Raw genomic sequence first — 27,439 nt, 5'->3', positions numbered from 1 at the left:
GTTCCAGATCTCAGTGGGAATGCTTCCAACATTTCCCCATTCATAGGACACTGGCTATGTTTTGTCATAAATAGCCTTGATTGTGTTGAGGAATGTTCCTTCCATACCAAATTTGCTTACATTTTCATCATTAAAGAGTATTGTATTTCATCAAAGTGCTTTCACTGCATCTATTGATATAATCACATGCTTTTGGCTCTTTAGTTTATTAATATGATGTATCATATTGATTTGCAAATGTTAAACCATCCCTGCATACCAGGGATAAATCTCACTCGGTCTGGGTGAATATTCTTTCTGATGTGTTGTTGGAATCGATTGATTAGAATTTTGTTGAGGATTTTTGTGTCTATGTTCATCAGGGAAATTGGTCTGTAGTTCTCTTTCTCTGCTGCATCTTTTCTGAGTTTAGGACGTACCCAGGTTTGGCTAGGTAAATCTCTCTCTCTCTCTCTCTTTTTTTTTTTTTTTTAATTAGAGGACAGGTTTCTTCTTGTCTGTTGGCATAGACTCAACTGAGTCCCTCTTCTCAAAGGAGACAGTGCGTGGGCGCTAGCCTCAGTGGGTATATTATGCATCCATTCTGCCTCAAGGACCACACAAAGGATTCATGCAGTTCTCAGTGTAAATTCAGATTCCCCAGCAATGTCCCTCATTAGATAACTAGGGAGCCCTGATGGAGCCTCCCACATGACCGCCCAAAGTCCCAGCCACAACACGAGTCCTCCCACACAGCCTCAGTGTTTTTACAGTCTCAGCACATAAGCCTCCCACGGTCATGAGCCCCAGCCCCGGTGGACATGAGCTGGTGCAGCTGTTATGTATGTCCAAAACGATGCCTGCTGTCTATAGGCTGGTTAGAGGACACAGTTGCAGGGTGATTGGGGAAAGAAAAAATGTGTCCCCACATTTGTTTTTTCTCCTCTACTTTGGCAGGTACACTATCCCCCATAGGGCTCCAAGCTAGATTCCCTCTAGGCTCTGCATGCAGCTTTTTTATCAGTGGCTTGGCCTGCAAAAGTCTGGTTTCACCTCACTCTCCAGCGCTGGTGCAGAGGTTCTCAGCTGCTGGGGTCCTGAGTTGTATGTTTCCTCATTCTCTACATAGGTCCACTGTGTGTCTCTCCAATTTGCAGAGTTTCTTCCCTAAAACTATCTTCTCCTAGACCAGAGCAACAAGCTCCCTCCCTACTCTGCCATCTTAAATCCCCCCCCACCTTACTTTTAATTATTTTAAATTCTCCTTTAAAAAAAATTTTTTTTGGAATCCATCACTTGAGTTACTTCTGCTGTTGCCCAGGGTTTGCATTATAGGAAGTTGGATTCAGGAGATGGAACTGGATATCGAACCCAGACACTCTGAGCCGGGACATGAGCATTATAACTACTATGCCAAACACCTGCCCCTTGTTTTATTTTTTAATGTTTCCCTATCATTATGTTGGAAAATTTGAATTACTCAATTGCCAGACTTGTGTTAAGAGAATCAACAAAGCATAAACTCCCTAAAATGAGAAAAGGTCCTATCAGTAAGCACATTCAAAAATTTGTAGTCAGAAAAATCTAGAAACAAGCTATTTTAATTGGTGCATAAATATAAAATATAAAAACATTTTTATAAACATAAAACATATATGAACATTTTATATAAAATATAAAAATATATAAATATAAAAACATATTAAATTATATTGGTGGGGCTAGTAAACTTTTTAGGACTTAAGGATATTAAATGCCTGAATGCAGTGTTGTTATTGCAGTGGGCTTCTTTGTAGTCATCTTCATCATCATCATCACCATCACCATGATTACCCTAAAATTTAAGTCCTTGCAATGCACCAAATAAGCACAATGCTAAATGCATTACAAGATTTATTTCATTTAATACTCACAGCAATCCCGAGTAAACATCATCATCTTCATATCACAGAAGAGGTGGCAGGTAGAGAGAGGTTAAGTGACTCACCCAACACCCCATGGCTGACTGGTGATCCACTAGAGATTTACATCCATTTTTCCCTCATCCAAAGCTTTTAAGTCCTACATGAGTGAAAGATCATATTGTTAAGCAATGGAAGTAGAAAACAAATTCTAGGTTTAAAGTATTTGAAGTTGTTAGAAAACCTACATTCTCAGCATACTTAAATTATTTTAGGAAGATCATCAGGGATGGGAGTGGAAGTTGACATGTGGTACAGTGGGTTAAGCCACTGCTTATGACAGTGACATCCCATATTGGAGTGCTGATCTGAGCATGATGTGCTCTGCTTCAAACCAGCTTCCTACTAATGTACTTTGGAAAGCAGTGGATAATGGCACAATAATTTGGGTCCCTGCTACCCATGTAGCAAACTGGTATGTAGTGCCTGGTTTTTGCCTTTGGACTGATCCAGTCCTGGCTTTTGTGGGTATTTGGGGCATGAACCACAGGATGAAAGATATCTGTATGTCTCTTTCTCTGTGTATTTGTGTGTGTATCTCCCTGTCTTGGTCCCTCTGGATTTTAAATAAATAAATACATCTTTAAAAAGAAAAAAAAATAAATAAAGATACTCTCAGCTTGGATGTTTGGTCCAGAATTCCTCAGGGATCTGTCAACCTACTTGCTCAACAAATATTTTAAGAATTCTCATTTGGTATCTTCCTTGTTGTTGTTGTTATCAAAATCTGAAAGCTTTGTTTCATTTATAAGATTATCCTAGCAGCACAATGTTGCTACCAGTCCCAGCAATAGTATAAACATCATGGTGTTACTTTTGACATTCTGTTAAAATTGCTGTACACAGTTTTCTCTTTCATTTCCTCCATTTTATCCTTCCTTTTCTCCATCTCTTCCTTTACTTTCTTGTTTTTGGTGCTCACATTTTTGCTTTATTTCTCTCTTTTTTGTAAAAGACTCCCCTTAAAAATGTATAATCACTTAAGTTGGTTTTGGATGGCATCCGTTTTAAATGATGGGGATACATGCATTTGGGAGCTATACAGTTTTGCTATTTGCATTTTGGAATTCATTTTTTACTGTGTAGCTAAATACATTTCAGAGTATAAGTTAATTTATCACATTCTGATTTTATTTGCCAGATTAAACTAGCATGGAGCAGACTTGATTTCTAATATACCCCCAGCTTTTTCAGCTAAATTTTTTTTTCCTCTCCCTCAGGAAAGCTGTCCTTGAAGCTTCTCATATATATTCATTCTTCTAACCTCCAAAGTTCTCCTTATTGGTACTATCAAAATTGTATTTAAATAAAGGCCTCAGTAGTTATTTATTCAACATCTCACCCATTAGTCTGAAGCGATCATCAGGGCAGCAAGCATCTGATATAATGGTATGAACTGGATATCAGGCAAAGTGCAGAATTATAGTAGCATATTCAGTTAAGATTTGTTGACTGAAAGAAAAAATTTTCCACCCCCAAGCTATTTCCTGTACTTAGTTTTTTTGCCTTATGGCCAAATAGGCTCCAACTATTTACATAATTTACTGTCTTTGAGAATCAAAAATGGCAACAAGTGACATTACATTTGGAAGCTAATTGAAACTCTGAGAAAACTATATCATCTGTCACTTGTTTCTGGTAAGCAAACACCTGTATGGCTGCTACTAGGTTATAATAGCAAGAAAATGTGAAACAACTAGCAATATACACAGGAGTGTCCTCTCAGACCTCCACAGTGTATGGTCATTATGCAGTTTGGACTTCAGAAATGGTAGGGTTTATTTCTCTAAAACTATAAACATAGTTTGCCAAGAAATCTAATTGTTTTAGGGTCTCCACAATAGAAGCTTTCCTTTGTCCTGACTTGTGTGTGATTCCAGGAGACTGAAATATAAGATTGGCGTACTCAAAAGAAGTGAGTTTATGAGAAAAATTCTCATTTTATTTATTGATTTAAGGACATAATCAAAGTCTATTGGTCTGAGAAACTGTTTACCATTCAACAGTGTGAGGATAAGCCCCGTCTGCAGCCATGCACAAGCGGCACAACTGTAAACAGATTCTACTCTGGTAGCAGATACCCTTCTCTGGCCTGTCACTTTGAATACACACACAGGCTCACATACAGTTCAGCTCCATTTGTCTGGCCCTGCCATTCTTCCTAAAGTGTCATTGTATTTGTGACAGTAATATCCTCAGGTACTTGTAAGCCTTAAATGAGTTGTCTAAGATCTCATCCACTTGGAATATGTAAATGTCATACATACACACACACACACACACAAGTAAATTTCATACACACATGTATATATATACATAAGTAAATTTCATACACACAGATCTAGATTATATATAAACAAAAATTAAAGGAGATCTAAACTATTTAGACTTGTAGAACTGATTTTCAGAGAATTGAAATTTAAAACTTGGCATTATGGCTTTTAGTGTTATGATAATGGCATCATCACCATGGTCATTTTTTGTTCAAAGGCAAAACTATTTTATTGTGAATGCTGCTCTTGTGGGTTTCTTTATTCTCAAAGAGCTTGGATTTAAGGAAAAAGTGTAAATACCTTTTACCTCATGTAACTTAAATGTACATGGCAACTTCCAAGTTTATTATGAGCTAGAAGTGATTGCTTTAGATTACTTATGAAAAGGGATGGGTTTTTATCTGGCTCAGTAGTATATAATAGACATCAACAATGTGACAAAAAAGAAACTGCTGACTTAGTGCCAAAGTATTCCTGGACCAAATCCAATAGTTTACACCTCCCTAGATCATAGGAGTGCATGCATAGAGACTGGTTTAAGAAAAAAGCAATTGTGTTTTCACTAGTTGGAGAACCATTTGTAATACAAATGTTTAACAGCAGGATTTCATTTTCAGTATGTAGTGTGTCGCTTCAAAAGACCTTCCCTTGAGCCAAGCAACAGAGGAGTACCAATTCTTCCTAATTATTCTTACATAATTCTTGTAGAAGATAGAGACTTTGCATGTCAGTATCCAAAGGGCAATGGATAGAGGTGTTTGAAAAGTAGTAGGAATGTAAGTGTTACAGTAAATGACATGCAGGTGTGCAAAACAACTCATGCACTCACATGGGTTTTATAAGGTTTCATCAGGACCTTGCATTCAACTCTACAATCAGGCTTTTTTTTTATTGCATGCCCTCCCTCCCCGAAGGATTTGTTTCATTGCTTTTAATTCATTTTCTTTTCCAGTGTGGATGAGATTGATTTCTGTCTTCAATGGTCTAGGTACTTTCTAGAGTTAAAAGCCTGCCTGTCTCCCTCAGTAACCTTACCAGTGGAAAAGGAAATGAGCATTGTGTGAAGTTTCTCTTTAGGTTGACCAGTAACTTGCTCCATGTGGAAAGAGGTACTTTTGTTGTGCTGCATTCTTAATTAAAAAAAGACCACCTAGTAGACTGGATGTAAATGGCAGTAAGGCCCCCCACCCCTTTATGCTCAAGACTTCCTACATATTACCAGCTTAAAGGAGGGCAAGCAATTTTGTTGTTTACAGTGGGAGATTGTAAAGATAAGAAAGGAAAAATGTCAGACAATTGACTTTGTACAGTTTTGTTTTACTGGAGTTAGATTATTTAGGAAATTGAACATAAAACCATGTGTAATTTTTGTTTTGCAAACCACACCAATAGAACACATTCTAAGGATGAAATATATGACCTTTCTGCATAAAATAAAATATTTTACTGCCAATTTTGTGCTAAGAAATTTGCAACAAGTGAATCCCCCAAATATGTTTTCAGTGTCCATACCCAGGCACCAACTGGAGTGTTTGGGGTCCAAAGCCATTCAACAGAACCTAATCCACAGGTAATTTGCAATTTAGGTCTACTTTGATTGATTTATGAGTGAGATCTGGAATAAAGAAGATTTCTTTGAAAGGTCTCACAGTAGGCACTTCTGCAGTTGAGTGTATAATACTACATTCCATTTAGCCCAGCAGGCCTAAATGAATATTCACTGTCAGGTGGCAAAAAAACTCCACCCCAAAGTAGCAGAGAACTCATTTCTGCTTGGCCTTCTCACCAACATAGGTTTTATATAATTAGAGTTTGAGATGTCTTCCCAAACCCCCTACTGTTTGACTCAGAGATTAACATTTAAAGTATTTGTATCAGCCAGAAGAAGGTAGAAAGTTTATATCACTTTTTTTTCCCTCAGTTTTTGAGAGAAGTGATACGGGGCAGTTGAAAGCATCAGAATTTGGAATCCAACTGTCCTGTTTTAGAATCTTAGTGTTGCTATTTAATAGCTGCATGACTTGAGTGATTATTTAGATTCTCTGAATTTCAATTTCTTCATCTAGAAATGGGAAGAAGAAAACATCTCAGGGCTATTGCAAGAATTAGCTCCAATTCTGTACATTTCTTGGCATATTAATAGTAGATGATCAATAAATGGTAGCTGCAGCTGCTGTGATTGAAGCTGTTCCACAGCCAGAAGAGATGGGATTTATGTAAACTCAAACTGCCTCGGTGGCTGCAGGAAACTGCAGATGCTCCTGGACTTCCATGAGAAAATATCATTAAAGCAAAGACTTTATTTTCATTTAACACTTTCAAGTTTAGAAAACCCATTTCCATCAGACCTCTTAAAATCTTGATTAATCCTTTCCTTAGAATCTGTAAATAGGAACAGAGTAGGCAAATGTAAATGTTAGGCTGACATCAAACTTAGAGTTTAAGTTCTAGGTTTACTAAATGAACCTCATCTTTACCATTTCTGAGGGCTAAAAGTGACAAGATGTCACATGTTCATCTTTATAAGTGGAATGTGCTTTGTAGAGAAATAGGAGGCAATACAAAAAAATTCTGGATGGAACACAGAGCTTTGAATTCTTGTCCCAGCAATATCAGTTATCAGCTCTCTGACCTTAGAGGTATTATTTCATGGCAATGAACCGCAATTTTTCCTTGCTCTATCTATCGTATGTGGCTGTTATGGGGATTGAAAGAGTCAAAAGATCCATAGTATTTTCAAAAACCTAAATTTTACACCAAAGTGAGATGTTTTTCAGATTTTCATGCCTGGCTCAAGTGTTGTATTGACCTCAGTGTTAGTCCTGGATCCACTTCCTACTAATGTCATCATAGATTCATTCAAATCCTTTTTTTTTATTTATTAAACTTTTATTTAATGAATATAAATTTCCAAAGTACAGCTTATGGATTACAATGGCTTTCCCCCTCCCATAACTTCCCTCCCACCCGCAACCCTCCCCTTTCCCACTCCCTCTCCCCTTCCATTCACATCAAGATTCATTTTCAATTCTCATAATATACAGAAGATCAGTTTAGTATATATTAAGTAAAGATTTCAACAGTTTGCCCCCATATAGCAACACTAAGTGAAAAAATACTGTTGGAGTACTAGTTATAGCATTAAATAACAGTGTACAGCACATTAAAGACAGAGATCCTTTTTAACATCGGTATGTCAATATTTAGCAAATAGTGTTATTAGGATCAAGTGAAATACATGTGCAAAGGACACATTGTAAATATCAATAAATAGTTTGATACATTGATGGTGATGGTGAAGTTATTTAGCACCTAGGACAGAATGCCTTGCCCAAAATAGGTTCTAGGAAAACAAGTTTAGTAGCTATATGAAATTGTGACATTAAATTGAAATCAACCAACTTTTTTTGGAGTGTCTGTACATGGACACTGCAGTTTTTTTTTTTTTAAGATCTACTTATTTATTTGAAAGTTAAGAGTTACAGAGAGAGAAGGAAAGAGACAAAGAGTTCCTCTATCTGCTAGTTCATTCCCCAGATAACCACAATGGCCAGGACTGTGCTAAGCTACAGCCAAGAGCCAGAAGCTTCCTTCAGGTCTCCCATGTGGAGCAGGAAGCCTGATCAGAAGTAGAGCAGCCAGGACACACACATAGGATGCTGACATCGCAGGTGGTGGCTTTACCTGTTATGCTACAACAGCTGGCTCGACTGCAGATTTGTTAAATGCTGCCTTCTGGAACTTAAAATTGGAATGGGGAAAGAGATGGTGATGATGATGATGATGATGATAAATAGATAGGGATTATTGAATATTATTATGTGCCAGGTACCATGCTAAATACCTTATAGAAATTAACTCACTATTCTCACCTCAATCCTATGAAGTAAGCACTTATTGTCATGCTTATTTTTTATAGAAAGCTTTAATAAATATAAATTTCATAAGTACAACTTTTGGATTATATATCATGCTTATTTTATGAGGAGGATACTCAAGCACAGAGAGCTAAAGTTACTTCCCCAAGTTCACAGCTAATACTGATAAAAGTTGGGATAGAAACTGGAGAGCTCAAGTCTCATCTGTTATGAATACAAGAAAATAAGTGCCTAAATGTTATATGAAGTTTTATCATATTATACAAAATATAGAAAAAAGATGATTTAACAGAGAAGAAAATTCCACCAGACTTCAAATGGTTATGCAGAAATCAGTACAATAAAGAGCTCTTAGGGAAGAACAAGAGGCATTTATGCAACTTTGAATAAGTGATGGAGGTGTAATGGATGTAACAGTCCAGCTGTATAGGCCATTCTTTTAATCACCATATCATACTGTCTTTCTGTCTGGTGAACTCTCTTACCCAGAGAATGTAAATTGAGAAATTAAGCCAAAAATATCACCATGCTATACTTTTTAATCACCTTGATACATTAAATCATATTTCTATAGTCAATTAGGAAATATTGTGATTAAACTTAAAGCTGTTGCCAGGATATCCATCATTAGCTAAACCTTCATTTTAGCAACCACTGAGTGTGATCATATAGACTCTTTAATTCACTCCCTTAATTTTACAAATGAAGTAATTTAAATTTGGCAAGTTATACTGACCTGCTCAAGAAGAAACAGCTAGTTAGTGTCATAGTTTGACCTAGAGCTTGTTTCCTCAAACCTAAGTCCCATATTTTCCAAGTTCAATTCTAGAAGTATTTACTGAAAAATAATTATATTGTGAAGCAATGCAAAGGATGGTATGAGTTTATCAATAAAGGATGATTTTTAAAAAACTTTTTAATTTTTTTTTCATTTTTTAAAGAGAGGGAGATAAAGAGAATCTGCTGGTTTACTCCCCAAATGCCCCAAATGGTTGGGACTGGACAAGCTTGAAGCTAAGAGCCTGGAACTCAGTTTGAGTCTCCCGCATAGGTAGCAGGAACCCAAATACAAAACCCATCATCTGCTACTTCCCAGTCTGCTCATTAGCAGGAATCTGGAATCTGAAGTTCAGCTGTGTCTCAAATCCCAGCACTCCAATATGGGATGCAGGCATCTCAAGAGGTATCTTCACCACCATACCAAATGCCTGCCCTGCTCCTCACTCTTAGGTCACTTACAATCTAGGGGGAAAGACAAATACGTCCACATACAGTTATACACTCACCCTAATGGGAGAAGTTTAATAGCAGGGAGGCCTTCATATACTGCCCTTGTTTTTATACACGTGGATTTAAAAATGTTTTCTCACCAAAATAATCTTACTTTTTAATCCCATTTTCCATGAACCTTTTGAAGACTCAAATGTCCTGGTTTCAACACCCAACATACTTGTTTATTCATGGTCTGTCTGCTAGAATTTTACTCAGTCTGCAATTTAGTACCTTAACCCTGTAGTTTCTAGAATAGACACACAATAAATATCTATTGAATGAAAAAAATAAACACAAAATCCAGTGCTATGGAATCACAGAGGAGGAACTGATTAATTACATGTCGGTTTGAAGCAAACTGGCCAAAGCAAAGCCAATTAGGTAAAACGTTACTAAAATGTCAAGCCTCAGAGGACAGGAGATCAGTTAGCTGGAAGAAGGCCTGTCATTTCTGTTAATCTAGATCTTGCCTTTAGGCCAGTCCACATCAAATTACCCCTGACAGGTCAGAATCTGGCTTATTTTTAACCAGGAGGGGTTTTTAACCTATTGATAAACTTAGAAAATACCCATTATACATCATTCACCAGAAAAATAAGAGCACATATAATTTTGACTGAAGAGAGAGTAATTTGAACTTGCAGTTTCTTCCCATATTCTGGGTGTGACATCTCCAAAGAGCCAGGTACACCACTCCAAGGGCCATTGGTGGTGTGTGGAAGACTCTCACAATCAGAAGAATGTCCGTTTATATCTGCATTTATCTTGACTATGCATCTAAATTATCCATTTTAAGAGATGTCTTGCCTCGGTGCTTTCTGTCCCTAACTCCCATTTTTCTTCCTTATTTTATAGTTCTCCCTCTATCCCTGTCTTTCTCTCTTCTTGTCCCCAATCTTTTTTTTTTTTTCCACTACTATAAAGTTACTTTGACACAAGTCAGTTTTCACTGGTTTTCTTTTACATGAAAGTCAGCACAGAGAATAGCACAGGCCTGTGCCCTTCCCAGGACCCTCATCCTCCCCACAGTCCCTTCTGTTGCTGACAGGTCATTGTTGGTAGAGCATCTAGCATCAGAAGAGTGGAGGAAACTGGTCTTTTAAAATAACACACTGGCCGCCGGCACCGCGGCTCACTAGGCTAATCCTCCGCCTTGCGGTGCTGGCACACCGGGTTCTAGTCCCGGTCGGGGCACCAATCCTGTCCCGGTTGCCCCTCTTCCAGGCCAGCTCTCTGCTGTGGCCAGGGAGTGCAGTGGAGGATGGCCCAAGTGATTGGGCCCTGCACCCCATGGGAGACCAGGAGAAGCCCCTGGCTCCTGCCATCGGATCAGTGCGGTGTGCCGGCCGCAGCGTGCCGGCCATGGTGGCCATTGGAGGGTGAACCAATGGCAAAAGGAAGACCTTTCTCTCTGTCTCTCTCTCTCACTGTCCACTCTACCTGTCAAATAATAATAATAATAATAATAAAAATAACACACTGGCATTGGCATTGTGGTGCAGCAAGTTAAGCCACTGCCTATGATGCTGGAATCCCATATGAGTTATGGTTGGAGTCCCAGCTGCTTCACTAGCAATCCAGTTCCCCTCCAATATGCCTAGGAAAGCAGCAGAAGATGTTTTAAGTACTTACTTGGGTCCCTGCCACCTTGTAAGAGACCCAGATGGAATTTTAGGCTCCTCACTTTGGCCTGGCCCAGCCTGGGACTCTGGTCTTTAAAGTAATTTAGGGAGTGAACCTATGGATGGAAAATTTCTCTCTCTCTCTTTCCCACTCTGTAACTCTGCCTTTCAAATAAATAAAATAAATCTTTAAAATAACATATCCAGAAAGTTACATGTATCAGGTTCTCAAGAGTATGATCAAGAGCCAATGCCCACTTAAATCAATATAATTTGAATATTTAAATGAATTTTAAGTCAATTAAGGCTTGAACAAAGCATATTGATGCCTCATCCACAAAATTCAATATATAATGTTACAATTCCTGTGTTAAAAACTGAAGAGGTAAAAATAAAAATGTATAAAACAGTATAACTGAAGACACATAAAAGAAAATGGTAAGACAATCAAAAATGGCATGAAGAAAAAACAGTGAAACAAAGGAAGACAGCAAGAACGGAAAAAGAGGAACAAAACAGTTATAGACAGAAAACCATTAACAAATGGCAATCATCAATCTGTTCCTATTGATAATTCTTTTAAATGTAAGTGGATTAAATTTCCCAATTAAAATATATAGAGTATATGAACAAATTAAAAAACAAGATCCAACTATATGCTCTTAACCAGGCTTATTTTAAATTTAATGATACACATAGGCTGAATGTTGAAAGATACATAAAGGTATTCCATGCAGATGTTAAAAAAAAAGAAAGCAGTGGTGCCTACACTTCTATCAGACAATATAGACTTTAAGCAAAAAAAAACTGCCAAATGAAGCAAAGAAGGATATTATATATTATTAAAGGTGTCAGCTCACCAAGAAGATATAACAGTAAGTATATAAGCACTTAACATCACAGTCTCAAATATATAAAACAAATATTGAAAGTACTGAAGGGGAGAAACATACAGTAACAATCATAGTAACGGGTTTCAATATACCACTTTCTTTTTTTAAAATTTATTTATTTATTTGAGAAGGAGAGTTATAGACAGAGGGAGAGAGAAAAAGGGAGAGGTCTTTCATCCGCTGGTTCCTTCCCCAGATGGCCACAATGGCTGGAACTGGGCCAATGCAAAGCCAGGAGCCAGGAACTTCTGGTCTCCCATGTGGGTACAGGGGCCCAAGCACTTGGGCCATCTTCCACTGCTTTCCCAGGCCATTATCAGGGAGCTGGATTGAAAGTGGAGCATCCAAGACTCAAACCAGCACCTATCTGGGATGCCAGCAATGAAGGCAGAGGCTTAACCTACTATACCACAACATCGGCCCCTCAATATCCCATTTTGAATAATGCAAAGAATATATACCCAGAATATCAACAAGGAAACAAAAGACTTGAGCAATACAGTAGACTAAATGTTTGGGCCTTACAAACATTTACAGAGCATTCCACCTAACAGTAGCAGAATATATATTATTTTGAAGCATATTCACAAAATTTTCCAAAATAGATATAAAATAGGTCACAAGTCAACTAATTTAAGAAGATGAAATCATTCCAAGTACCTGGTCCATCCACTAACAAAGATTTTGTTATGTATTTTAATGCTTTTTTAAAAATATATTTATTTTTCACTTATTTAAAAGACAAAGAGACAAACAGAGAGCTGTCCCGGCCACTGGCCTGCTCCCCAAATGCCTGCAACAACTGGGATTGGGCTAGGCTGAAGATAGGAGCTTGGAACTTAATCTGGGTCTCTTATGTGGGTGGCAGGGACCTGAGTTCTTGAACCACCACCCGCTGTCTCTTAGAGTGTACACTAGAAGGAAGCAGAATTGGAAACAGAACAACGACCCAAATCCAGGCTCTCAATTGGGGGTATAGGTGTCACAAGTGGCATTTTAACCACTGTACCAAATGCCTACCCCAAGTATTGTTTTTTAACTTTATAACTTGATTGGCAGGAAGGTAGAAGAGTTATCCCCATGTTTTTCTGCTCTCTGATGCACTCCCTTAATATCCTGTTAAATCACTATGCATTTTGATAAGATGAAATGCAGTTTTGGGGAGGAGAACTGGAGTTTGGAATTCTCCCTCTGTTTTACAGATAACTGGCTTTTTTTTTTTTAATTTTTATTTTTGACAGGCAGAGTGGACAGTGAGAGAGAGAGAGACAGAGAGAAAGGTCTTCCTTTTGCCGTTGGTTCACCCTCCAATGGCCGCCGCGGTAGGCGCGCTGCGGCCGGCGCACCGCGCTGATCCGATGGCAGGAGCCAGGTGCTTCTCCTGGTCTCCCATGGGGTGCAGGGCCCAAGCACTTGGGCCATCCTCCACTGCACTCCCTGGCCACAGCAGAGAGCTGGCCTGGAAGAGGGGCAACCGGGACAGGATCGGTGCCCCGACCGGGACTAGAACCCGGTGTGCCGGCGCCGCAAGGCGGAGGATTAGCCTTATGAGCCGCAGCGCCAGCCAGATAACTGGCTTTTGACTTGGGAGACCACTCCTCCTTTGCACTATCTAGATATAAAGGGAGAACACTTGAAAACACTTGAGAGGAAAACACAGATTTCAGGAAGTATAGCTTTTATGAATTAATGTCATGCTAAAATAAATGAAAATTCTTTCCAGTTCACTGCAGAGATCACTAGTAAATTTCTTCAAACAATGTTAATATCCTGATGCCACTCATCTACTCTAAACCCACCATTAACGTGCTGATCATAAGAGTGCATTATACTTTTGCTTTTAAAAACAAAAATGTTTATTCATTTTGTAGTGAGAGTTATACTACAGACCAGAATACCTATGTTGGTATGAACACTAAAAGATATTTTTGCCTTCTTTTTTGCTTGGTTTATTTCAATAAATATCAAATACTTTATGCCAAGTTCAGCAGATGTGGATGCAAAGCAGGAAACCCTTTCCTTGCCTTCTCAAAATTACTTACATTCTGTTTGGGAAGAAGGGCATAAAATGGGTAATGGCTTAATTCTTATTTTAAACACAATTATGGTAAGTGTTGTAATAGAGAAACACAGGTGCTAAGTGAGTGTGTAATGGGAGAATGGCATATTTATCCTGGATGGAGAGTCATTTTAGGGAGATGACATTTGTGGGGAGCTCTGGAGGACAAGGAGAATTCTCGACCTTTGGAACAGAAGCTTAGGGATGGCAACCTGTTTGGATGCAAGGTCTGTGAGTCTTATTTTTGTGTGCTGAATTGCATAGTATAGTAAGTCCACTATACTTAGATTATACTGGATGTTTATTTAGGCTGGCTTTTGGAAGATGAACTCTACAGAGAGATGAGTAGGAATTAATTTCATGTACAATCAAGAAAAGAGAGTTCCCGGTGGTTGTACTGAGAACAGATATTCAAGGCCTTTATGGGGAGAGGGCAAAGCAAGGGTCCGAGAGTTGGGGGGTGGGCGTGGACCAGACTGGTAAAAGCAAGAGACCAGATTACACAGGGTATGATGAGGAACCATGCAAGTCACTTTCATCCCCACAGTCAGTGGGGCTAAAGATCCTTAGAAAATAAGATTTCATGGGCAAGTACCAAGCAGAGTAAAACCTGAACACGATTTTAGAAGGAGTCACCCTGGCTGCTGTGTGAGAATAAAATGAAGCAAGTATAGATGCCAGTGATCATTTAGGAAGCTGTTTTACAACTTCAACAGAGAGATGAGGCTGGCTTCAACTATGGTCGACATGATAGTGACTGAGAGAAACAGACAAATGTGAGAAATACTTACACAGGCAAGTATTCAGATATCATAGAGTGTGACCTAATATGTCAAGGAGTTCTGGAAACTTACAGAAGTGACACTACTTTTATCCTCAAAGGATGAAAAGATTTGTTATAGTGATGCAGTTTGCCAAAATATACAAATTATAAATGATTGTTACCTTTTTTTAAGTGTTCTTTCCAGAGTCTTTAAGGCATGTTAAGTAACTATGGTTCTAATCTCTGTAACAACGTTACTAAATATCTTAGAAGTCTACATTTCCTGAAAATCATTTGATGATTAAATTTTATCCCTAATTCAGATTAACCAGTACCAACTGAAATCCAAATATATTAATGAATGAGAATTTGGAACATTTTGAAGCTTGTTTCTTTCCCCCTCTTAAATTGTCTGTCCAAGTTAAAACTCTGTATCATGCATCAGGCATGTATCTGTCCCCACTTATTTCCTGTTTGTTTTTGTCTCATAAGATTTATGAATAAATTGGTTGGAATACTTTAGATTCTGAGCTACTTTAAATATTCTTAGTTCTCTCATTTTGAAAAGTAATTGTGAATTATACAATCAATTCTATAGGCCAAGTGTTATTAGATGTAGAGGAATTTTGATTTATTGGCATTTACAAAATCTATAGTTTAAAAAATGTTTCAAATTACAAGAAATTTTACTTATACACTACAGCACTTTATGATTATTTAATGTACTACTTGTGGCTGCTGAAGGGCTTCTGCTATCCAGTGTTCCTTTAGTATGCACTAAGCTCTTCTTTCGTAATTAATATTTTCATTTCTCATATTTCACAGAGTGCCTGAAGGAAAATTTCATCTGAAAAAAATTCTACATAGGGCTTTACTGCAGTAAAATTTATTTAGTGATTCATCTTTGCTATTTATTTTTATTAAGCAAATCAAGCCAGAATATTAGTATGAAATGCTTGCTTTAAAATCAGTGGCTGTTCTGTGCAGTCAGTGCCAGGTCAAAGAGAGTTCAATAAGATATATCTCATCTAGGCCTTGCTCTGCATACCATCTGCCCAAGTTAAATCACAATGATAAGTAGGATGTGTACTTGTGTATTGCTAATTCTTGTTTGGCCACAATTTCATGTCATCTCATGGTCATTAAAATTGTCCAATTACAGTTGATCAAATTGGATTATCATTCATTAGCGAGTCTGTATCATAGTACAGAGGGCTGGTTGGACATATTTATCTGTTTAAGTGGTCTGTCCTCAGACTTAGATAGCCAAATGTCATGTTTGACAAGAAAAACCTTTATAGAAGGGAGAGAAAGACATGGACAGAAATTACTTTACTTGTATTAAAATGAAATAATTTCCATATAGATTTGTAGTAAGCTTGATGAAAACTTCTTATAGTCAGAAAGGTTCTTGGAGGAAAGTAACTTTAGTTGTACCATGTATGATATGAGGAACCTCATGAAATCAAAAGGTCATTTCTTCATGAACTTCCTGATGCCCCTGCATATTTTTCCACAAATAAATGATATTTTGAGGTTACTAAAAAAATAAATTCTATATCCCATGTGATGGGAAGAAATACCTCACTTCAAACAGCCCATGCATAACAGTTTTAGCTCTCTGTGAAGATTTATAATATTTTGAGTGGTGCCCAGCCAAGGAAATGTCTCTGTATTGCTGCAAGCTGCATACCCTATTACAAATTGTGATAGATGCACCCTGGCTTGTTTCTATGTAGATTGATTCTTATACTTGAGAGGCAAATGGGTGAGAACAGGGTATATGTTCTCTGAAAGTGCCCATGGGTCTTTGAGAAATGACATCTTACTAAAAAACTAGAGAAGCATCTATGGTTAGATAAAATTGGAGCGAGCCAAACTTATCACTTCCTGACATCCTCATTTGGGAGTGATGGTATTTCAAGTCCTACTGTATAGCCATATATCATGGTGACACTAGATAATTCTGAAGTTCTTTAGGGCTATATTTGATGCAAAAGTTCTTTCTAGAATTATCCAAAATAAAAAGGGGGAGGGAATAGGGTGAGAATAAGGGAGAGAAGCAGAGAGATTGATTTTCTGCATTTTCCCCACTGAATAAAATATGGTGATTTATTTGCCTTACTTTTATTGCTTTTAGCTATTGATCTTTACTCTGAGTCCCTTTCAGGAGGAAAGACCATTACTTCCATTGTTATTTCTTTCCAACAGTTCAAATCTTCATATTTGACAAATTTCCTTAACAAGGACACCTGAAAACCTACACTGATGTTAGCCTTAAAGATACAGTTCATGTTTCTGGAGCATTAGCGAATTAAAATATTACTATCAAAACATGGTAATCATCTCCTTCATTCTTTTTCTCTGTCCTTACACTTATGTATTCACTCAATTATTGTTTCATCCATTCCAAAACAAATGCATTTATTGTCTGCTATGTGCTGGGCAGTACCTTGGGTTCTTTGTAGGAAAAAAAGAAGTCAAAAATATAGGCCAAGATCTGTCCTTTAAAATTACATAGATGGGTTATTAGTACTCAACAAAGGCATATTGAATGCCATTTATGGCAAGCAGCACATAGGTAAGCCCCCTGTGTAGAACTTGGAAAAGGACCTTTTTCGGGAGATGGGTAGAAGGAGAAGATCCTGCACCTACCTCCCTCCCTGCCTTCCTTCCTCCCTCCCTCCCTCCCTTCCTTCCTTTCTTTTAAAATGTATCAATGATTTATCCAGGGAGCCCTGATATTGAAAATGTAGAGCTTGTTATTGATCCCAGATGGCTAATGCAATAGGCACCTTACAAACTCATTCAGAAATGAGGTCTATATTTCCCTGCACCTGGGCCATCCACTGAGAAAGTAGACCTGATGGTCTGTAGCTAAAATAACTATATCATAGGATTTTACCATCTTTATTTGTTCCTGCATAGATGCAACTTGATTCCCAATCAAATAAAAATTATTTCTTCAGGAATGTGTGATAGGGATAGACATTTTGGCAGTAGACATGGAAAGTTTAAAAGAGAAGAAAAGTTCTGAGCGTTGTTGTACTTAGCCTTTCCTTTTGCTGAAAATCTATGTATGAAAGAAAGCAGCAAGAATGCTAACGTTTTTAAACAAGCAGGTCCCCTTTGGAAGATAATTTCTTTAAATTGGATAGGTTTCACTCATTTTTGCAGTGAAAGATTTTTAAAATTCTAGTTTTGGAAACTAAAATACCGTATGGCAGAATTGGATGCATCTTTCACTTTAAAATGCAGGCTCTCTCTGCGGTGAATGTATTTGTTGTGGTAAAGTATTTGAAAGGAAATCCTCAGAATAATTTTGGGTAAGGAAAAGTAGTATTTTAAAAGAAACCAACCCTTCAGTTTTGAACCTTTAAAATTATGCTTTTTTGAATAAGCAATAATTAATTGTTCTAATATATATTTGGATTATAACATGAATATGATTTAAAACAAATTAAGCTTCCAAATTTTAAAGGACTGTAAGATAATACTGTTATCTCAATAATTTTTCTAACTGAACTGATGTTCTTTAGAGTTAATGTTGGTGGTCCTGTTTGGCTACCTGATGATTTGGCTTGTGTATCTCTCTCTAGAGAAATGATTCCTGTAAACGCTGACAATTCCTTTACACATTAACTCTCCCATCATTTTAAATTGCGTATGCTATAGTGTTTCAGCCTGGATGCGACCTTTCTGGAAAGAAGGGTCCTGCTAGTCTGATAAGAGTCTTTTTTTCCTGAGGGTTGTATTTGTGTGAGAATCAGCAAGGAGAGGGAAGAGTCAGAATGCCAAATTGCAAAGAGTAGTCTGTACTGTGGGGCTCTATCCAAAAAGGGTTTGTAACACAGTGTACAGTCTTGTAGCCCAGCTGTGTGGAGCATTGATTGCTTCTGCCTAGAGCAGGGATACTGTCAAGTTGCTCTGTGAGTTGAGTCATCTATTGACAAAGAGCTACCAGCCCGCAGATAATGCTGTGCGGAGCCGCTCTCGCTGCTCCCACTGCTCCCACGATGCACTTCTTATAGCAGCTGTCAAAGATACTGAGGGATCCACGAGGGAAAAAGAGACTTTTACAACTGCCTGGAAGAAAGGGGTGTGAGGGAGGAGACATTTCTGTGCAGAGCTGACCAAAGGAAAGAGTAGGCATCAGTGCAGTATGAATGCATACCTCACCAAGCAACACAGCTGCAGCCGGGGGTCTGATGGCACGGATGCCGGCAGGAGTGCGCCCACACTGATCAGGGATGCCCACTGCGCTTGTGGCTGGCAGAGGAGCTCTCAGGGGCTCGGGTACAGTTCTCAGACCATGCCCTCCTCAGGACCTGGGGGCCCAGCTTCTAACAGGACCAAGCTGGTCACCTTGTGGGACAGTATGCGGAAAAGCCCCCACAAGACGAGCACCAAGAGCAAAGGGACCTGTGGGGAGCACTGTGCCTGCCCACATGGTTGGTTCAGCCCAGCACAGGTGAGCCTTTTCCTTATGACTTTCCCTCCAGTATTGTAAGAAAGTGAGAGCAAGTTGTGTAATGTTAGAGTGGTTTGGAAACTTTGCTGAGTCTTCCTTGCTGACTGGGTATGCCTGTTTGAAAAATGTCAGGCCAAAAAAACCTGTCATTTTCACAAGTGTTTGTGGGCACATGCCTCTGGGTGGCCTGTGAAAGTCTGGGGATGCTGTACTCAGTTTCTTTCAGTGACTTTTTCCCAAGTTCAACTTTTCGTGTCCTCAAATGATTTTGCTACTCTGCATCATGGTCATGTAGCAGCACTTTTATTTCTAGTCGTTTTTAACTTTTCTATTCTGTCTATCCTAGTTTGGGCTATTATTTTAAGGAACAGCAAGAAAAATGAGTTTTAATCAAGCTTTTGATCACTTTTAAATAAAAACAATTATTTCCTGAAAAATATGGAATTTGACATAGTCTATTCTAATTTTTCTCTCCTAACACTCTATACTTTTTCAGTTCTGGAGAAGAACATTTACTAAATAATTTTACAAGTAAAAACATTAACTAGGAGCAAGATAGAGGATGGCTACACATTACAATAAAATAATGAAATGTTTTATTTGCTCATAGAAAAGCAATATGACTATTTCTATTAAAAATAAAACTGTAACTCTCTCTCCCACAACGCATTTCTGAAACAGCTTTTCCTGGCCCCCAAACTTCTAGCATTTTACCAGAAATAAAATTTGTTCATTTCTTTTTGGCCTCCATCCAAAGGAGAGAAAACAACTTCCTGCAAATGATATAAAATATAAATAAAATGCACCTGTAGTCACTGTGATACATACAGATCAATAATTGCTCTTAATTATGCATTGAAAAGAAAAAAGCAGTATTTGCAGAAAAAATCCTGTCTCAATTTCAATGTGTTTTAAACATAATTGCAAAGTAGATATTGATTATGAATGTTATAAACAAAGATATATAGAGCATTTTAATTTTAATAATATTTTAAATGATTTTTAACAATAGTGTTTAGAAAGCATGTCATGTACCACTAGTTCTTAATAATATCGTTACATATATAAGATCAGGTATATGGCTTTTGATGTGTGGACATGAAATTATAAGCTTTGTTTAGAGAGCGCATATCAGCATCTTGATTTTAATTAGTAATATATCATCATCTTAAGAATAAATTTCCAGCGTGAAATGGAGCATAACTTTTATAAATGCTGTTATTTTTAAAGTTAATATGAATCCTTAATTTATTAAATAATATTGAAAATTGTGACAATTCTATATACATATTAGCATGTGCATTTGTTTACATGTGTTGATATCTTGTTTTGATTATATTACATTAAAATCTCCAGTTCATGGTTTTTGCAAGTTGTATAGGAAGCAAACTTGCTTTATTGTTGTAATTTTTTATCTAAGATGTGATACATTTTCTATTTCATAAATGATAATTTCCCTAGCCCCAATCTCTAATATTACTTTCTAATAACTATACTCTAAAAATTGAATATATTTTTCATCAGCTGGGGGAAATTTTCCCCTCCTTGGTTTTGAATACACTCAGCCTCCTATTTGCCTAAAATTTATAGCATTTAATGCTTTAAAGGATTGAAATTGGCACTGTACTGATAATGACAGATCCAGTTACATATGAAAAGGCAATAAATTGAGACAGACGGCATCTCCCCTTACTGTTTGCATATGTATTTTTATGCATTTTCTCTCTCATTCATGTGTCTTTTATTACTGGCTAGGAAGAATATTGACCACCAGACACTCAAGTCTTGATATCCTATCTTTTATGGTTTGCAACATGGTGATGCTTTTCAATCACCTGACCCTTTTTTATCAGCTCAGTCCTATAAAAGAAATGCTGTTCTAAACTGATCAGTCTCGTTCTCTGAACCCCATGCATATACCCTTTCAAACACATCGTGTTGAATAATTTAGCATATCTATTTATGCGTATTTGCTTAACTTTTAATATATGTGCTAAAAAATATAGTACCCAGCTACTTGCATAAATTAACATGTTCATATGTATACATATACAAGCATATACATACACACATATAAATTATTCTTATGTTCTTATATGGAAAATATTAGTTTGTTTTTCCAAAGATTGCTTCATTTTCTCCATATGATATATTTTTCCATATAAAATATATTTCTTTAATTTCCATTAGGTACCAAAAACACTGATATATATTTATTTATGTATCTGTGTTCATTTGTATGTGCATCTGTAGCATATACTTAATATTTAAATTATACAAATATGTCCAAGGATTATTCATCTATGTGTACTATCACAAAAACAAGAGTGTATTTGAACCAATCTGTTGTGTCCAATAAAACCAAATTCATTGTGAGAATTGTGTTATACTAGTTTTTTCACTCCTTAGATTTGCAGAAGATATCTTGCTAAATATTTTAAAACCAAGGATGGAGGCTAAGGATACTAAATGTTAGAATCCTTGATAAAGCAGAAAGAAAGATAGTACATGTGTTTTGCATAGAATAGCCCACAGATTCACATGTACAGAATGTGTCTGGGGGTTGTTGAAGCCTCTGTGAGCTGAGATCTTGCCCTCACAGATATTTGCTGTATTACGTGGAAGTCAGCAATGTGATTTCCGGCTGCTATAATAGAGGACCATGGTAATGACTTCGGTTCCTCTCAAGGCTCTTTGCCAAACTGTCGTTATTTAGGGTGCTGTGTACTAACAGAACTCTGTCATTATGTTATTCCTCAGCAGTCTAAAAAGCAGCTCCTTTGCCTTCTTGAAGAAGTTTTCATTTCATTTGGATCTGCATGATTAATATAACCATAATAATAGGTAAGAAAATGGAAAATTGTAGTGTTCAGAAGTGAGTTCTGTAATGCATATCTAGGATATTAGTGTTGGCCTTGAGAAAGAACATGCTCATTACTGCTTATGTGGCATTTCTCCCGAATGCAGTCTAATCTAGGGAGGCAGCACTGAACAGTAGAAACTTGGAAATCAGGGTTCTGTGCTCTTGATTCATTCACTCTTTGATTGTTTATTCAACTGTCAAGAACTAAGTGCTGACCATGCACCACTCTATCAGACCCTGTGGATATAATAGCAAACAAAGGAGATATCACCCCTACCACCATGGAGCTTGGGGCCTAAGGTGGTATATAGTATTTAGCAAATATATCATGACATATGCAGAATTATACCATTACATATGACAACTTGGAAGCGAAACAGAGTTCCAGAGAGTGCTTCAGATACCACAGTAAGTGTATATTCAATATACAGAGGGACCATAGAGGAGTAACAGCAGGATACTTTTACATCTCTTCAAACCCAGATATTTCTGTTTTGTAAAATAGAGATAAAAATAGTACCCACCTCAGGGGGTTGGGGTGAGGAATGATTAACATGATTCCTGAAAAGCTCTTAACAACACCATGCTTTCATATAGTAGAAATATTTGTGGAATAAATGAATGATAAGTCCACAATAAATATAAATATATATTATTAAACTATAATTTATTATTCCTGATTGACTGTGAAGGTAAAAAAAAGTTTAAAAAGTGAGGACTTGCAAAAGGTGGTCATAGTTTGACCAAATTGGATTGAACCTTGAAAAACGTTGTAAGCATTTATTAAGCGCATAAAAAGAAGAAAGATTTTTAAGCTGAAATAATAAACACAAAAGAAGCATGTAAAACCCTGTTGCTTGTGTGGAAATACATATAGTTCCATTTGCCGAGAACATTGTCCTTAGCAAGGCAGGCTCATCAAGCGAGGAGTGGGGGCGGGGGTGGTGGTATTGGGGGTGGGAACTGATCTCATGGTCACATAGAGGCTGGTGGGCCTTGGTGAAGACTCTATGGAGGATGGAATCACTTCAGGGTTTTACTGCCTGCTCTACTAGTCACTATATGTGAAATGGCTTTGTGGCCAATGAATCTTTCTGGCCCTTGGATTCTCTCTTTCTATGGTAATTAATTTTAGATGAAACCTAAATCTCTTCTGGTACTAATATTCCACGACTGTGTCAACTGACATTCATTAATTAATAGGAAGCATTTTAGAAAGGATTAATGCTTTAGAGCCAGACAATCCTAAGTTTGTTCTATGTGATCTTATTTGTGTAACCTCTTTCATTCTTCTCCTCTATGAAGCTTAGGTTAATAAAGGCATGTGGCAAATAAATGTAGTAAGAATTGACAGCATTCTATATATAAAGACCTCAGAATAGCACCAAGGACACAGTTGTTAGTAAATGTTAATCATTATTACCAGTAATATCCAAATCATATTTTTTAACCTGAAGAACTTATTATCTAGGGAAGTAATCATCAGTCTCATGCTCTTTCATTACAATGTCTGGTTTGCTCACTGATTTTTTTTATGCCTTTCTTGTAATGATAAAGGTTAGGCTAGGCAACAGTCCAGAAATTTTTGGCATAGAACATCATGATGCTGATGCTGGGGTGACATTTTGTCCTTCAAGGTTCTCAGAGATTTACAACTGTGCACTCTAAAAAAATCATGTAAAATAGAATTGTATTGATGAGGTAGCATTCCCATAAGCTTGTATTCAGAGGTAAGGGGTTGTTGGAAGATGTTTCCAGCACCATCCTGCAAGACTAACTGCATTTGAAGTATTGAGCCAAGCTCTGTAAATCTCCCCTAACAGCCCCTTTGCAGCAACTCCACAAAGAGCAGTTTGCAGCAAGTTGGGTGCAGAGCACTTTTTAGTCCAAGAAGTAAGATTGCCCTAAGCTGAAATTTCAGACTTATGCCAAACAGAAAGACCTGACAGCTTGTTTTAACTCTATGCCTGCTTCAACTGATTTGCTTTCAGAGGAGCCCTGATCAAGGAAGAATATAACTTTTTAGTTTCTATGAGACAGCAACTGTCCACGTAAGGAGAGCAGAAGAGAGCAAGTGATATGGCAGGAGGAATTAAAGTTCTAAGCATTCCTGTGGCAGATCTGAAACCACTTGGTTAATATTCTGGGTATCCATATTGCTGGATGCTGACATCAGCAGACCTTTCTTTCCAGGGTAATACAAGGAGAAGCAAAACACAAAGGATGGGAAAGAGCAAAGTAACTTAATATTTATGAAGACCCACCATGCTCACAATAAGGTAGTTACTATGCAAGGGGCTTAACATTAGTCATTTTTTTTAATTATCCCAATCATACTAATAGAGGGCTATTGTAATTCCTGTTTTACGGATGTGGATATTGGGGCTAAGTGTAACTTGTTCAGGATCTTACTATTGCCAAAGATAGAACTAGTTTCAGAGGTATTTGTGACTCCCTTGTTTCTTTCACCATATCATCCCAAAAGTTCTGTTTGAGGTCTCCTGGAGGTAGAAAATCCTCTAGAACCCTTTATAATTCTCTAATTTAACAGTAATTTCCTTAAGGGATTAAAATATTTTACATGGTTGGGAGGACTGGCACCTACCTACAGAAGCCTGGATTTCCCCATTGTACTTCATTTTCTGGTCTCAGGATTCCTGTGTGAGTTGGGCCTCTCTCTCTTCAAAGTTAAGGGCTTTGTAGATTGGAAGCAATTGGAGTTGGATCACATGCCAGCAGAAGGATCTATTTCCTCTTAAAAATACTTCAAAATCTATATTATTTGCAAGTTGGAGTCAATTTAGCAATATTTAAATAAGGAATTGGGAAATAAACATTATAAACTTAATATAAATATAAAAAATGTACTTGGCCACTTTTGTCTTTAGTCCGAGAGCATCACTACACATTGCAGAGTGTTTGTGAATCTCATACATGGGTGCTATTTACTGATATATCTATCATGTTGTTAATCAAGTGTCTGTTTTTGATACCACTGTCTCCATTATACATCCTCTTCCTTTTGCTGACATTGTTTGATCTGTTAAACGTAGCCTTATCTAGTTTTATTCTCCTCCATTCTCTACTCTATCTCATTCCTTAATTTTCCAAAGATAAACTAGATGCTTTAAAATTATGTGAGAATTGGTTGGGAACTTAGTGGTCATCATATCCACTTTATGAAGGAGAAAATTAAACCTAGAGAGGTTATGAGACTTTTTCAGGATCATTCAACTTGTGACAGAATTTTTCTACATCTCTGAAACTGAGTTCTTTTTTTACCATTCCAGGTAGCCCTCCCTCTCTTAGTCCGTATGTTCCCATTATTGACATAAATTTTTAAGCATGAATTTGTTGATAATGCAGGATTGGGGATTTTACAAAAAAGTTAAAGACACCCAACTTTTAACTCAGAACTTAAACCAGTGGTCTTTAAGGACAGATGATGATGATTGGAAAGTGCTATCTCCTAGGGAAGTAGGGCCAGGAATGCTAGGTTCACTGTTTTATGCAGAGAGCAGTGCTACACAAGAAAGAATTGCTCTATATGCTACACTAATTTTAACATTCCACTAGACATTTATAAAGATCAACAAAATAGTTTTCTGATTATCTAAGTCTAAAAACAAACTCAGTTTTATAAAACATGTTTTGCCAAGATTTAATGATTAAATTTTCTAGGAATATAACTCCTATGTACATCTAAAGAACAATGTATTTTGTTCTGTTATGAAGTTTATTAGGAGTTATTCCCCGTCTTGAAAGGGCGTATCCTTACAGCAGTGCTGCTCCTAGCATTCATGTCATTGATCACCTCTCCTCCATTGTCTTTCATTTGTAGACTTGACCAGAAAATATGTAATTGAAGATATTTCAGGAGCCATTTCATAAATCTATATTCTGACATTTTATTTCTTTGGTTGTTTTGTTTTATTAACTGATGAATAATAAACATTGTATACATTTATGATATACAAGATGAATATCTCGTAATGTACATAGATTGTGGAATGATCATGTAAGGCTAATTAACACAAATATTTCAAATACTTATTTTTTATGTTAGTAAAATTTAAACCATTATTTTAGCTGTTTAAAAATAGCTACATTTATGGTGTTTTCAGTATTACTCTGATATTTCCCCAGAGCTTATCTTCACTACATTTTCCTATAAGTGTTTGGAGTACTGGGTTTATTTTAAGTTTATCTGCATTCTAATCTTTGATCAAAATAGTGAATTTTGAAGTACCAGAAATCAAAATTATGCCTTTACATGAAAGAGAATTTGAAGCAGGGATAGATGGATAATAGATAAGTAGGTATATAGATATATGTTAGTTAGCTAACTCTCTCACTGTCAAGTCCTATATAAAGCAGACAGTTGCATTGATTCTAAACTTATAAATAAGGCCCAGTTTATTTAAAAGAATATAACACTTATTAACTTTCTTTACTTCAACTATCTACAATTTTTCTTGTTAGTTTATCTGTATTTCAACTAACATTTCCTTTGATCTCTTATCAAATATGAAGTCTTTCATTACTTGATCTAGCACTAATTTTTAATTGAAGATCTTTCCTATATCTGTTATTTCATTTTCCCATGCTTCTTTTAGAAGAAATTGTGTCTTATCTCTTAATTCTATTAATATCCAAATTTATATGTTGTAATTACATGAAGCACTTAACTATTTCATTACATCATGTAGTGGAATTGAGTTCATGGGTAAATATATTAAAAATTTTTATTTAATATAAACAGCTTTCTTTGTTTTCTCCATTTACTTCAATTAAGGCACTATATTTAAAATCGTATGTAGATAGTTCTTTAATCTATGAATTTTATCTCAGATGGAGAAAGGAGGGTACTACAGAGTATTTATTATGAGGTAAAAAACTGGGTCTGATAGACATGACCCACTTAGAAATTAGAGTTTATTGTGTGCACTCTTAAGTGTTTTTGTTTAACTTGCTTTCCAACCGGACTAGGAGTCAGCAAACTAGAGAATGAAGGCCAAATCCAGCCTATTTGTTTTTGTACAACCCATCAGCTAAGAGCGTTTTTAGAAAATATTTTAATAGTTGAAGAAAATCAAAAGAAGGATAATTCAGATATGTGAAAGTTGTATGGAATTTTGATTATGCTATCTATAAATATATTTATTGGAACACACCCAGGCTCATTTGTTTACATATGGTCTATAGTTGTTCCTGGGCTGCATTGGCAGAGTTAAGTGCTTATGATAGAAACTCTAAGGCCAGAAACTCCTAAAATATTTATTATCTGACCTTTTACAAAAAATTTGCTGACCTCTGCACCAGGATATCAGCTGTCCATTTCTTACTAATGGAATGTCCCTTTAAGTCTAACAAAGCCTATGTACTTTTAAAGACCTGATTCAAGC

The 27,439-nt window shown here is 36.9% G+C and overlaps 1 protein-coding gene across 3 annotated transcripts in view; it reads left to right on the top strand.

The window, feature by feature from the left end:
• The window catches only part of DLG2 (discs large MAGUK scaffold protein 2), a 2,175,716-nt gene that overhangs the window by 1,240,574 nt on the left and 907,703 nt on the right, over positions 1-27,439 (top strand). For 2 of the 3 annotated variants that reach the window (XM_062196793.1, XM_062196792.1), the window contains exon 1: positions 18,676-19,171. The exons of the other annotated variant lie outside the window; for it this stretch is intronic. In XM_062196793.1, coding sequence (XP_062052777.1) covers positions 18,863-19,171 — 309 coding nt within the window. In that variant the 5' untranslated portion in view covers positions 18,676-18,862. Of the gene's footprint in view, positions 1-18,675; positions 19,172-27,439 lie in introns of those variants that run through there. 3 annotated transcript variants of the gene reach the window in all.

This window comes from Lepus europaeus, chromosome 7, assembly GCF_033115175.1.
Source record: "Lepus europaeus isolate LE1 chromosome 7, mLepTim1.pri, whole genome shotgun sequence".
Taxonomy (NCBI): Eukaryota; Metazoa; Chordata; class Mammalia; order Lagomorpha; family Leporidae; genus Lepus; species Lepus europaeus.
The sequence above is the reverse complement of the archived record's forward strand: the minus strand, read 5'-3'. Positions and strand labels throughout refer to the sequence as shown.